Raw genomic sequence first — 13,542 nt, 5'->3', positions numbered from 1 at the left:
TTCTCCCGCGCCTCTTGTTCAGTTCGCTCGAGCTCTGAAAATGCGAGTAACATGCTTGGTCAACACTCATAGACAAGGTCAGAACCCGCACTTGCGCAGGCACCTGTGATGTCTCAGCCATGGCGGTGTCCTACCGTCTTGCTTTGCATTTATGGTTTTTTCAGCAGTCACAGACCTCTGGAACCCTTTTTAATTCCATTTTTGATGGGACCTGACAAGAACCTGACAGAGACCGAGGTACGTCCCTTTAGGATGATGCAAGTGTACAGTGAAGTGATGTAAGTCAGGTGATTGCATGCTCATTTTGATCGTCGATTTCTACATTGAAATGATCGTATAAAAAGAGAAGGACAAATAAAGGCGTTGAAAGTTAACTTTCCCACCAACTTGGGGAATTCTGCCGGATGTCTAATCTCTAAATTCCTGAGTTTATTAGAAAAGCCAAATCACGGGGTGTTTATTAAGTGGGAGAATGTGAGTGTTTGTTTGTGGTGGAGGGCTACGTAAACGCGTGACGCAAGCAACGCTAAAATCACGGGTTCGCATCCCAGTGCCCTCACAGTGACAGCAAATGAAAACAAAAGTGTATAGCTTGACTGCATTACATCACTTTGAATAAAGGCACGTACACGTCCTACAATATCTTTAGAAAACTGTTAAGCGAAGCTTACATAATGATCTTTTTGTATCATCACAGGTGGTGAACGAGATTTACCCATTCTGGACATATTCCTACCTTATCCTATTGTTTCCTGTTTTCCTGGCCACGGACTACCTCCGTTACAAACCCGTACTCATTCTCCAGGCAGCCAGCTTCATAGTGACTTACGCTATGCTCGTGAGGGCCCAGGGTGTGCCTGCAATGCAGTTGTTGGAGTTCTTTTTTGGTCTAGCGACTGCCACCGAGGTAGCTTATTACTCGTACATCTACAGTGTTGTGGATCCCGTTCATTATCAGAGTGTGACCGGTCTTTGTCGCAGTGTCACGCTGTTGGGCTCGGCCATAGGCTCATTAACTGGACAGATTCTGGTGTCTGTGGCCCATGTGCCTCTCTTTTACCTGAGCGTCATCACACTGGCATCTTCCTGCATAGCTTTTGTCGCTCCTCTGTTTTTGCCCATGCCCAGCAAGAGTCTGTTCTTTCACCAGAGAGAGGGCAGCGCTCAGGATGATGCATCTCTTGAACCCATGAACAGCAGTCAGTTGCATGGCACGTTCGTGGATTCAGTTGCACATGAAAGAACGGTGGGCGAATGGAGATTTAAAATGTTTTACTACATATGTTACCAGATATGTTGCAATTATTTTTGAATACTATTGGTGATGATATTTGATAATTATATGTTTATTACATAATAACTATGTCTAATTCTTAGGCTATGACGGACAGGAAAAGCAGTAGTGGATTAGTGGAAGTGTTGAGAGTGCTCTGGACAGACTTCCTGCAGTGTTACTCCTCCTCCACACTTCTGACCTGGTCGGTATGGTGGGCTTTGTCTACGTGCGGTTACTTGCAGGTGATTAACTATGCTCAGGCACTGTGGGAGAAAATCTTGTCATCCAGTGATCATCAGATCTACAATGGCTACGTGGAGACCATTTCTACATTGCTTGGTATTGACATATATTCTCTCTTTATGATACATTCAAAAACATATCAAATTCTTACATTTGCGGGTTTGCATTATGCTCAGCATTTGTATTTAAGTAATCATTTTATACAGAGGTAGTTATGATATTGCAATTGGGAAAAATAACCAGTAATCTACTGTTCACAGGTTGTAACTATATTCATAATATGGCACCTCATTGCTGTTATGAAATACAGCATAAAAGATCATCATACATTTCATTACAAATTGTAGAAAAGTTAAGCTTTATGCAAATGAATGTTTTTAATGTGCTGTAAGACAAACCATGTGCAAAACCATTTCCTCCTTGAAACTGCCTCTGTTTATGACATCATAAACCTGTAACCAACCACATCAACTAATTTGACACCATGAATCAGCAGTTTGAAGTATAAATATGCAAAGAAGGCGTACACATTCAGGCTGAATTGATCGCTTGTCAGTTCCAAGTTTCACTTTTAGCAGAGTCTGGAACTACTGAGTGGAGGCGGAGCCAATTTGCATATTCATGTTTCTGCATATACTGTATCAGTTCAACTGCTCCCCTTCTACTGTAAGTCTGCTACCCATTAAATTTCAAAATCAATGCAATTGCTGTTTTACACATTCAATCAATTCGCAGTGAAAAACGCAAGCCAAGGCCTCACATTTTCTCTTTTGTATTCCTTTTCCCTCGAAAATGGGTCAGAACATGGAAGTCAAAACAATCGCAACGTTCACGGGGACTTTAAATGTGTAATTTTCTGTCTCAATCAGCTCCCTTGTTCAGTAGTAAGGGGATATTTCAAGGGCTGTCTCATTTGCAAAATCCTTCCAGTGCACTGAAACATCCGATCCCTAAAAATTCCACAATGCACTGCTAAAAACAAGGGAGCTTCGATGATTCCTTACAGGAAATCACGTGACAAATTTTGAATACGCCCAAACCGAAATCGTTCAATGAAAAGCTATATAACTTTTGTAAAGACAAACGCTATTTTATGTTATGAATAAACAAATGTTGCTACACATGCTGGCAACACAACAGTTGAGTTGAATTATCGACCAGATGGTGAATGACCACGATGATCCAGACAGTGTAAACATTTACATTAAAGTCTTCACGTGAGTGCTACGGTTAAAGAGACACTATAAGCTCAGAGCTGATCATATGCACCTGTTATACGTGCATATCCGCTGAGAAAACTAAACGTATCAATCCGTTTCAAGTCTACACAGAACATTGAATGTTAAGGCCCTCTGAAAGAGATCATACATCACAGCCTTTATGAGTTCTTTTCAAAAGACTTACACCACTGTCACTGTAGCCATCACGCTGTTAAATGCAGCTTTGCTTGACTGAGGCTGACTGTGCTGTAAGCGATACGCTATTGGTTATTTTAAAAGGGGGAGGGGCCACGCAATATATCTCTCGCTCTATGCATTTTTCAGTTGATATTACGTCAATGTATCAAATAATGCTGCACGTTCCAAGGCATTTCAGTGGGCCTTTAAGGATTTCAATTTATTTTCTATTGTTCACTTGAACAGGTCCACTGCCTTAGTATTAGCCAATTCACATTCAGTATTTTAGAATTGACAGGCATTGCTAATACTCAGATTCTTTTTATTTTCTATTCTGATTTTTTTTAGGTGCCTTTGCAGCATTTGCGGTTAGCTTTATAAAGGTGTCGTGGGCAGTGTGGGGAGAACTGGCTCTCTTTATTTTCTCTGTGGTCATCGCAGTGTCTGTGTATCTCATGGTCACCATCAGAAATATCTGGGTGTGCTACGCCTCCTACGTGTTGTTCAGAGCCACCTATATGCTGCTCATCACCATAGCAACGTTAGTCAAACTGTCAGCCTTTCATATCCACATATCCATTCAAAGATAACTTCTGTAAAGCCTTTGTGTTGCAGGTATCAGATTGCTGCTAATCTAAGCATGAAACGTTACGCTTTGGTGTTCGGAGTGAACACTTTCATCGCCCTGTCTCTGCAAACGCTGCTTACTGTAATTGTGGTCGATTCTGTCGGTTTGGGACTGGATATTTTCCCGCAGGTAAAGTACACAATACACAGCTGAGCGTCTCGTCTTATAGACGGATTGCTTATAAAAGCTGCTAATGTGTTGTTCACTGCTTTCCACAGTTTTGGATCTATGCTTTTTACTTTACTGGAGTGGCTGTGGTTTTCTTAATCGCCTGGTTGTATAAACTAGTCAAAAGGAGAAGATCTGCAGAGCAGCCTGACAGTGGACAGAATTCATCTGCCTTGACAGAGGACAACACCTCAATCACTAAAGATATCAGACATGTTTCAGAGGCCTGAATCATCTCAGCATTCAAATCAGCATTCCAGCTTTTTCTGCACTAGATTATGAAGTAAAAATGTGTATGATTGAATTCAGTAGGTAAGTTGTGTATCCGTCAATGCCTCAAAACTACTTAGTGTTTCAACAGGTCAAAAATATGAGCATTTCCAGATCAGTAACACTTGATATATCTGGCTTTAAAGGTTATATTTTTAAAAGTGTTGATGTGAATGAGTCTCGTATTTGACTGCACAAATACAGTATACACTGTAAGTGACAATTTATGGGTCAACGGTTGTATCTAATTAATTTATTGCACAAATGAACAAATAGTTTTTATTTAAATCTAACCATTACGATGCCTTATTTCATTGCTGTTACTTGAACTGAGCACCTATTGCCAAAAATAATCAATTGTTTGTATGGCAGGAGGGAAGCAAAAAGGCAATCCTCAATGTTCAGCTATTAAATTCCAGAGTGTTGAAGTGCGAGAGACTCAGCCTTCTAAAAATGTTGACTGTCAACTAAAGTACAAGCCAAACAAAAATGTATTTTAGCTGTTCTGTTTTTATACATTTCCTGTTGGATTTGAAGTTTTCAGCTCTGGACAATTTGGGAGTCCAGTGGACGACACCTGATCTAACAAATAGCACATGGGCATCGAACTTGAATATATATAAAATGTAGGTGATTTCAGAACAATGTAGCCTGAAGTACCATTTCACTTAGGAGGGGCCGGTTATGGACCAAATGTTTGTTTGTAATTATTTCTATAGGCCACTTCACAAGATGTAAACACTGGTGCAGAAACACTTCCTGTTGTAGTTTTCCTTTTTTATATATATATTTTTTTTATCTTGCATTTGTAATTAAATATTTATGTTTTGATTCTGGTATAAGTGTTCTGTTGGTTGTATTTTGTGCAAATGTTTGTTTAGTGTTTAAAAACGGGAACTTCTTCTGCACCAGCATTGTTTACGTCTTCCTAAGTGGTCTATATTACTAATTTCCCAACCAGGAATATATTTAAGAAAAATTCACAACAATTTTATTTCTAGTGGCTCATAATTTCAAGAAATGTAATGTGTGTAGTTGTAATGGAATCATACCTTAATGGGATTGTGCACAAATTAAGGGTTAGGTAATGTTTTTCTGCCTTAAAAACAAAGATTTAAAAGTCATTGTCATATGTTGTACAAATATATTTGTCACTGTAAGGTCAAGATCTCTGATTAGCAGGCAAAAATCCCCATTGTATGGGGCATATACAGAAGCTAATTTTGTGTTAAATTAACATCTCGCATAGCAATACATGCTTAGATTATGCCACACCAGGTTTATGAAATGTGTAACACATTTAGGAACTCTAACTTTCATAATAATGGCATACTCAGAATAATTTACAATGGTAAAATGATGGATATTATTGCTTTGTTGTGATAAGAGATTATTGTCACAGCGGCATTTTAACAAAAGATGGCCTTTCATTGTGTTTATCATTTGTAATATTTAAGTGCTGTTAAAAGAAATAGTGCAACTCAAGCAGGTTATTGTGAAGATGCGTGTATGTGTGAGGACAAACTTTGAGAATTTGTGTTTTAAGATGCTGGACAGGAATAGAACTGAATGAATATCTTCTGTGGCACTGTGCTAATTCTTCATGCACTGTAACATTTTTAGGAGAAAATTTAGAACACTTGGTGATCACCGTTTTTATTAAAATAAAACATGAAAAAATGGTGTGGACTCCGTGTATTTCATCTGGTAGAAAACAAGTGATGTTTGAGATTGAAGTTTGTTTTCCGTAACTGCAAATACGGTTAGCGCCATACATTTACATTCATCTTGAAGAATCTGCAAAATGGGAAAAATTTGTGGTTTTGTGTCAATGGGGGCAATGTTGTTTGGTTACCAGTATTTTTTTATTCTTTTGTATTTTGCAGTTCAATTTATACTGGATTTAAATGACAAGAGGATGAGCAAATAATATTCAAAATAATTCCATTTTGGTGAACTATCACTTTAATTTCAACATTTATCAATAAATCAATGTAAGTTTACAATGTACAACTGCATTTGTATAATCCAATACCAACAAACATCAAGAAATGCTCCAAAATATATTGCTCAGTGTTACCATTTTGCCTTATGCATAAACAATGTAACATTTTTACAATAGATGTATGGAATGCATATGTACTTGATTTGATCGTTTTATTGCATGACTTTAGTACGTCAGGCAGGTGGCAGTATAGGTTAACCAGTTTGTACAAAGAATGTACATCTACAAAAAATAATAGTTCATTTGTCCTTCTTTGAAACTATTCTTTATTATCGTAACAAAACACTTATTTTTTATCGTATTACTTACAATAAATGTTTAACAAAAAAAAACCATAGCAACATGCAAATACATTCACGTAACTTAATGTCAATGTCAGCCATTCAAAATAATCCACCTAATAATAATAATAACAATTGTAAATACCAACTAAAATGATATAGAAGAAGTGAGAGGTGTATTCGAGTAAAATAAACAAAGTTTGTTCTGCAAAGATTACATGTTCTTAAATACATTCTTCCCTTTTTTCTTAATAACCGTATTGCCGATGATAACCCTCATGGTGACTGTAGTCATTGTCGGGGCAACGCATGCCAAGAGACAGCTGGATGGCCATCTCCTGCCTGCGAAGCTGCATGGAGTCAATCAGATCGTAAATGATTGACATGGATCACGTAGGGGAGGGGTACCAGGATTTCACGTTGCCATCTTTAACCAACAAGCAGCATGGAGAAATAGTCTTGACTGATCTGGAAGTAATTTTTGACGTCCTGTACCAGGCTGGCCGACAGCTCCTCGCGGTCCACTGATGCACTTCCTACAAAAACAACTACACTTGTTATGTATTTCCTGAAGTGTTGCTAAATAATAAATAAATAAACTAAATAAACCCTAAAGTGGAACGAATGCAATGCTGCTTAACCATTTCCATGGGTTTGTTTGGTCATCTGATGGAAGGAGTGTCAGTAGAAAAACATTCTTTCATTTTAAGCATTATCACTGTAAGGACTAATGTTTTTTGTACTTCAAAAAGGCAGGCATCAAACTGTTGGTCAATCAACAGCTTTTAATCTCACCATTTATAGGGTAGAGCTCCAGGACTCCACTTATGTCATCTAGGGTTCTTCCAACAAGCTTCAATAGAGATACATGACGCAGCCCTGCGATTTAAAAAACAGTGGTTTATTTACAGCCATTTTAAGAGATTCCGTGAGACGTTTATGTCTTTTGCATTCAAGGTGGCTGTGGCGAGCAAGGCGGGACGAGAGACGTGAGTGAACTGCCGAGGCCGGTGACGCGAGTGATAATGAGTGTTAGCTACGCGTTGCACAGGTCTCGCATCTCTCACGGAGGAGCTCCGGGAGCGTAAAAGGACGAGCGACAGGAGGGTACGGCGAGAGAGGACCAGGCCTGGACTTTTTTTTGCCGGAGCTCCTCTGTGAGAGATGCGAGACCGGTGCAACACGCAGCTGACACTCATTATCACTCGCGTCACCGGCCTCGGCCGTTCCCTCACAGCTCTCGTCCCGCCTTGCTAGTTACAGAGGCATTTTTATGAGAACATCAATCAAGCTGTCATGCCTCAGAAAGGAAGTGATCTCTGCTGGATCTCTATACAAGACCCAAACCTCTACAAGTCCTCCTGGACTCTAAAGAAGGCGGGTAAGGATTTTCAAGAATAGCCAACAAAATAATATACCATGTCATTCCATTCTTATTAGTGCCATTCATCAGAGGCATTTATGATTTAGCTCTTTTAAATGAAAAGAAGCAATAACATGATGATTTGTATATGCAGAATCTTCTGTGATCTGGCCTGACTAACATAAAAGGAGGTTTGGTGTAAATATGTAGTTGAGGAGAAAAGGGAGGAGAGAAGCTTGTGTGGGAAGACTTTGGAACAGGATGTAAATAACTGTTAGCCAAAATTATGGGATTGTTTGAAGGTCAGCCATCCGGAAAGCATGCAATGCCCGAATCCTTCTGTAATGGTTCTTCTGGAGCAAAACATTTTATAGTTTCAATGTCAAAATGCTAAACTTTAGTTTAACTTCAATGAAGCTCCTATACTGTAAAAAAACAACTTGGAAACTTGAGTTAAACAACTTCATTAAATGTTGATGTTAAATCAAATGAGCTTTATGAGTCAATTCAACTTAAATTATATTTAACATGACAACTAGATTTGTTCAAGTCAGTTCAAAATAATTATGTTTATTTGACTCATATAGCTAATAAAGCTAAAATTGAAGGCAGCTGAAATTGGTGGATTTTTTACAGTGTCAAGTTACAAACATTAATAGACAATATTTAAATTTACTGTAAAAAAAGTCAAATATTTTGTGAAATATTTAATGTTTTCTGTACATATTTTTATGCAAAAAAACACGACACCATAAACTTGACACTGAATCTTTTCCGTGCTACCTTTTGATTACCCTGGGGTCGTAAGGGTCAATTTTTCAAAATGAGTTTTTTTACATAATCTGAAAGCGGAATAAATGAAGTGATTGAATCCATTGTAGTTGTTAGGATAGGACGATATTTTGTCAAGATACACAATATTGTGCAAATCGCCTTAATTCCAAGTTGTCCAAATGAAGTCCTTAGGATAGAATTTTACTCACACTAAATCAACTATTAATATATTTACAGTTGGAAATGTACAAAATATCTTCATGTTATATGAGCTCTACTTAATATCCTAATGATTTTTGGCATAAAGAAAAATCGATTATTTTACCCATACAATGTATTTTTGGCTATTATTAAAAGGTTCCCATGCTACTTAGGACTGGTTTTGTTGTCCAGGGTCACATACAGTATTTCATATATTTATGTCTCTTCCTATATTAATTATGTAAATTAGTTATGTTTTATGTTAGATCTTATGTGGTTTAATGTTTATAGCATTATATTGCTGTCACATGTTACCCTGCATTTCTAGGGGCGCAACAAACCAAAAGCTGAAAATCAAAGCGGTCTATACTAAAAGAAAGGTTGTAGAATCTGTTATAAAGTGTGTGCTTAAACCCAGCATAGTTGCCTACACTTCAGATACATATAAAGCAAGCAAAGGTAAACATTTACAATTTTGTGCAGAAAATGTGTTATTTTAGTATTTTGAAATATTTGTACATGCACTTATGATACGTTTATCAATTTCTGCACTGGTGAAAGCATTTATAACATTGTGAATGCAGCTGTATGCAAATATATGTACATGTGACCCTGTCTTGAATTCCATTAATTTCTTTTCCCATTTATGTACAGTAGAAAACAAAATATTGTTTAGTTGGGTTTTCACAGGCAACGTCACAAATTATATTTCTAGATTATATTTCTTTTTCAGATCTTGTTAAATATTTTGAAACCAAATAAAGATAAATATCCTGAAGTGGAAAACCTGTTGACACTGAAAACATTTCTGTATATATATACATATTGTTTTTAAAACAGTACTAACATTGATCAGTTTCAGGTGTCACGTTGAGTTTACTTTATAGGTAAAAACAATGTGCATGTTTATTTCACTGAGGTATTTGTTTTATAACATTCCAGATTTACTCAGATGACCTTACCCAAGTTGCAGGCTTGGCTGTTAATTATATAGAGTTGTTGTTGAAAGGCCCATTCTTCATCAGCAGGGGAGGATATTATAAACAGTCTCCGTCTCCAACGGAATCTTAAAACGCACAGAAATGCATGCAGATGAGCATATTCATTCTGCTTATCAAATACATATAATATAGTTAAACCAAATCTCAAACCTAGACAGGAATTTATCTAAAGATCTTGATTTATCTTCGTAATTGCATAAAACACCGACATTCCTCTGCTGTTCTATTTCCTTAATACGAGTTGACAACGTGTCAATGTAGTCAAACACTGCTTTCATGACAATCGGGACTTCGTATCGTTGCTGTGGAAATGGGTAATGCATGGTAATTTAATCGGATAAAATCTTACACCAAAAACATCACTGATGAACACCAATAGCATTGATTCTCTATATAAATTATAATAATGCATACATACATCGTGCAATAGTCTGTCAATTATAACCAGAGATGGCAAAAGTACACACATCCCTTACTTAAGTAGAAGTACATATTCTCATGTTTAAAAATACTCTGGTAAAAGTTGAAGTACTGACTTAATTTTTTACTCAAGTAAAAGTAAAAAAGTATGTGCTCTAAAATATACTTAAGTAAAAAGTAGCCATTACTACTACCTGCTTTAGCCTGTATCCATGAACAACTGCTATAGAGAACACAGGCAGACAAAAGTGAGTTACATTGTTAATTATACTGAAGAGTGAAAGTATCATTATAATTCACACCTCACCTAGTTTACCAGATGACAGATTAATAGGCCTACTGAAAATATTATAAATCATTACTGCTCAAATTGGCAACTTTCTAGATAATCCTATTCGCTGGTTTAAACAATTTGTGCTAAAGACTGAATATTAAAGTGTGTGCAAACAGCACGAACAGCACTAGCAACATCCCTTTAACAAAACTGAAAAAATTGGAGGGAAAAACTTAACAACAGATAACAGGCAAGCAACTCTACATTAAGTTATTGTGTGTGTTTGCCGGTGAGTGTATGTGTGTGTTCTTTTTCTGGTCAAAAAAGATGCGAAGTGTGAACAATGAACAACATCTAAATAACACGCTAGCAAAATATGAATTCATGATAACATTACAGACTTAGCAAACATGGAAAATAGACTATAATTACGGAAAACATTGACTTTGCTTATGACAAGAATTTTTAACACCGACAATTTCAAACATCTTCCGAATATATGGCCATGGGTGATTAGGAATGAATCACCTAAAAACCGATAAACCAACAGGCTTCTTGTTTAAAAACGGCGCGCATGACAAAAAATAATACAGATTAAAGTAACAAGTCTGGTTTGAAAATGTAAGAAGTAGAAAGTACAGATATTTGGTTAAAAGTGTAAGAAGTGAAAGTAAAAAGTTGTCAGAAAAATAAATAGTGAAGTAAAGTACAGATACCAAAAAAATCATTTGTACTTCGTTACTTCCCATCTCTGATTATAACTTACCTTAACTTTCATGTCAAAATCTGTCAGAGCCATGTTAAAATCATTCTGAGTCATCCCAAACTTTTTCCGAAACTCTGTGGTGAGATCCTGGTTGATCAGGTCACCGTCTGGAAGGCCACCCAAGGGCTTATCGTGTTCTGTTACAGAATAACTCAATGACAAAAGTTGGATATGAGATAGACAAAGGCCACTTACAGTACTGACCTGTCTGGTAGTGATGGATCTTCATGGTGCTGTTCTTGAGAGGCCCAAAGATGGTGATGATGGATATTTTGCGTAGGGCCATATTACACACCTGCTCCAGGTATTCATCTCTCTGCTCATGGTACATATGATTTTGTTCTTCTGGAGCAGTGATTACCTGCAGATAAAGCCTTTGTAAGTAAAAAAACCCAAGTTTTAAAGCATTGTCTTGACTTATCCATAAAGACACATAGTTCGGAAAATTGCAAACAATGATACTTGTACTGTAAATAAACAACATATATTTATTTATATTAAAGGGATAGTTCATCTAAAATTAAAAGTATGTCATCATTTACTCATCCTCAGGTAAATCCAACCCTGTTTGACTTTCTTTTTACTGCAGAACGCAAAAGAACATATTTTTCAAGAACGTGGGTAACCAGACAACATTGGCCCCGTCGACTTCCATCGCATGGACACAAAACCACTTTCTCAAAATATCTCCTTTTTCCACAGGAGTCGGGTTTTGATTGACATGACGGTGAATAAATGATAACAGAATTTTAACTTTAATGTTTCTATATAAACGGTTCTTTTTCACAATACATGCATTGCGTACTATGAGGCGCCGTCTCTTCTCAAAGTAACCCAGAAAGGTTTCGAGCGACTTCTTAGGATCAGCTGGCTGCCCCAAAACAGCCCTCTCTTCATCCAACTGTCCAGCTGTTTTATTCTGAAGACCGACATTCTTCTCTTTTACAACTTTTGGCCCCTTTTTCCCTGCAGGCGTCATCTTTGGTAGCTTTTCAAATTTACCGACCTTCTTTTTCCTGTCAGCATCATCAACTTCCGTTTTTCCCTTTTGTGTGGCCTTGAGATCTTTCTCTGGTTTTGTAGCAGCGGGTCTGTGTGTGTCATGTTCTCGTTCGCGCGGACTAAGCTTCTCCTTCCATCCTTTTTTAACCACGGCCTGTTTGTTCTTGGACGTCTGTTTGTGTGGTTGGGTTGGTGAGGTGGTTAATGGATTTTCTGTGTGTTGTGTGTAGAAGTCTGAGGTAGTAGGGGGATGAGTTGTTGTGCTCTGCTGGTTTTGTGGTAAGCGCTGGTGGGATGGATCTGTTTGCCTCACTGTGGTTGGTAAATTTGTGGTCATAGCAGTGGTTGGTGAAGGAAAGGCAGTAGTAGCGGATGTTGCAGTAGTTGGAGGTTTTGTGGTTTTAGTTTTCAAGGTTGTCGTGCTTATGCGTTCTGTTGTTGTAGTTATTGTAGTGGTAGCAATGGTGGTTGGCGTTTGTTGTACCTTGGTGGATTGAGAGACTGGTCTCACCTTATTTAGTGTTCCGGTATTTTCCGCTGTGTCCCCCCGGATCTGCAAACCACCTGTATTTGAGCCAGAAGACTGTACGACCTGCCCCTCAACTCCGGCAGCCTTGCACTTCTGTACAAATCCCTTTTGCCTTGCCTTCTCCAATCTACGCACAGGCGCCTGGTCTAGAACTTCATAGATCGCCTCAAGCTGCACAGGGTATGGGTATCTTTCTTCAACCTGCAGTGTCTTCCTGAGTAACACCATCCCGAACTTACCTTCCTCCAGTTTTAGAAAGGCCATGAGCCGGGGCACCTGGGATGGATCCAGCGACTCCTACACCACAGATCCCTGATTGCTAACCCGTCTCACCTTGCCTCGTCGTCCCCCTTTTCGTGAAACATTACAATCTGCTGCATGTGTCTCTCGGCCATCTCACAGTACACCTCAGGCTTCAGAAGGGTCATCATTAACCTGTAATAGCCATCGGAGTCGTTGGGGGCTGATATGACCAGCACACGGTTTTTACCAGCAAAACCAGCCAGGATGTTCATAGAGCAGGTGCCATTGGAGACATCCGACGGCACAGATTGAAGTGTCTGTCGAGCTAAAATAGGCCCTCGAGCAGGAGTGCTGTCAGTTAAACCCGGGGTCTTTTTGGGCATTGGTCTATTTCTTTGTAGTACCCTCCGTGCTGGGGTCCGAGAGGAGCCTGTGTTCTGGTCATTCTGAGGCTTCTCGAGCGTATGTGTGTAATAATAAATGTGATAATTTTGGATTAGGTTGTAGAATGTTTGTGTGTTTTTTGACAAAGCTATTGGATTGCAATTGTGCATTTTCTTCCTCAGTTCCTGACTTTTAAATCTGATGCTTGTGTCCAGGACAGAGCCAACAAAATGATATGCACCTGAAGATGTTTCATTTTAATAACTAAACTCAAAATATAACACAACACTCTCGAAATATGACATGGGATAGAGGAG

The 13,542-nt window shown here is 38.2% G+C and overlaps 2 protein-coding genes across 3 annotated transcripts; one reads left to right on the top strand and one right to left on the bottom strand.

Annotated features, from left to right (window-relative positions):
• Positions 1-3: 3 nt before the first annotated feature.
• slc19a2 (solute carrier family 19 member 2) lies at positions 4-5,678 on the top strand. 2 transcript variants are annotated; one of them, XR_013786950.1, is made up of 7 exons: positions 4-237; positions 698-1,246; positions 1,378-1,615; positions 3,265-3,457; positions 3,532-3,673; positions 3,763-4,024; positions 4,355-5,643. XR_013786950.1 is itself a non-coding variant. In XM_079460972.1 (6 exons), exons 1-6 carry the CDS (start codon positions 109-111, stop codon positions 3,940-3,942), a joined length of 1,431 nt encoding a protein of 476 aa, XP_079317098.1. In that variant the 5' UTR covers positions 4-108; the 3' UTR covers positions 3,943-5,678. The 2 variants fall into 2 exon arrangements, 1 of the variants encoding a protein (XP_079317098.1); XM_079460972.1 differs by having other exon boundaries at positions 3,763-5,678.
• An 838-nt stretch (positions 5,679-6,516) lies between these two features.
• Positions 6,517-13,395, bottom strand: ccdc80l1 (coiled-coil domain containing 80 like 1; the record flags this gene model as incomplete). The annotated part of the gene is given in 11 exon segments (XM_079460067.1): positions 6,517-6,657; positions 6,661-6,699; positions 6,701-6,804; positions 7,064-7,147; positions 9,569-9,672; positions 9,758-9,909; positions 11,068-11,204; positions 11,272-11,428; positions 11,873-12,895; positions 12,899-12,945; positions 12,948-13,395. Coding segments are annotated over 11 exon segments (2,436 nt in total).
• Between the last annotated feature and the right edge of the window lie 147 nt (positions 13,396-13,542).

The sequence above is a fragment of the Barbatula barbatula genome (assembly GCF_947034865.1).
Source record: "Barbatula barbatula genome assembly, chromosome: 7".
Taxonomy (NCBI): Eukaryota; Metazoa; Chordata; class Actinopteri; order Cypriniformes; family Nemacheilidae; genus Barbatula; species Barbatula barbatula.
This window is presented reverse-complemented; position numbering and strand designations above follow the sequence as displayed.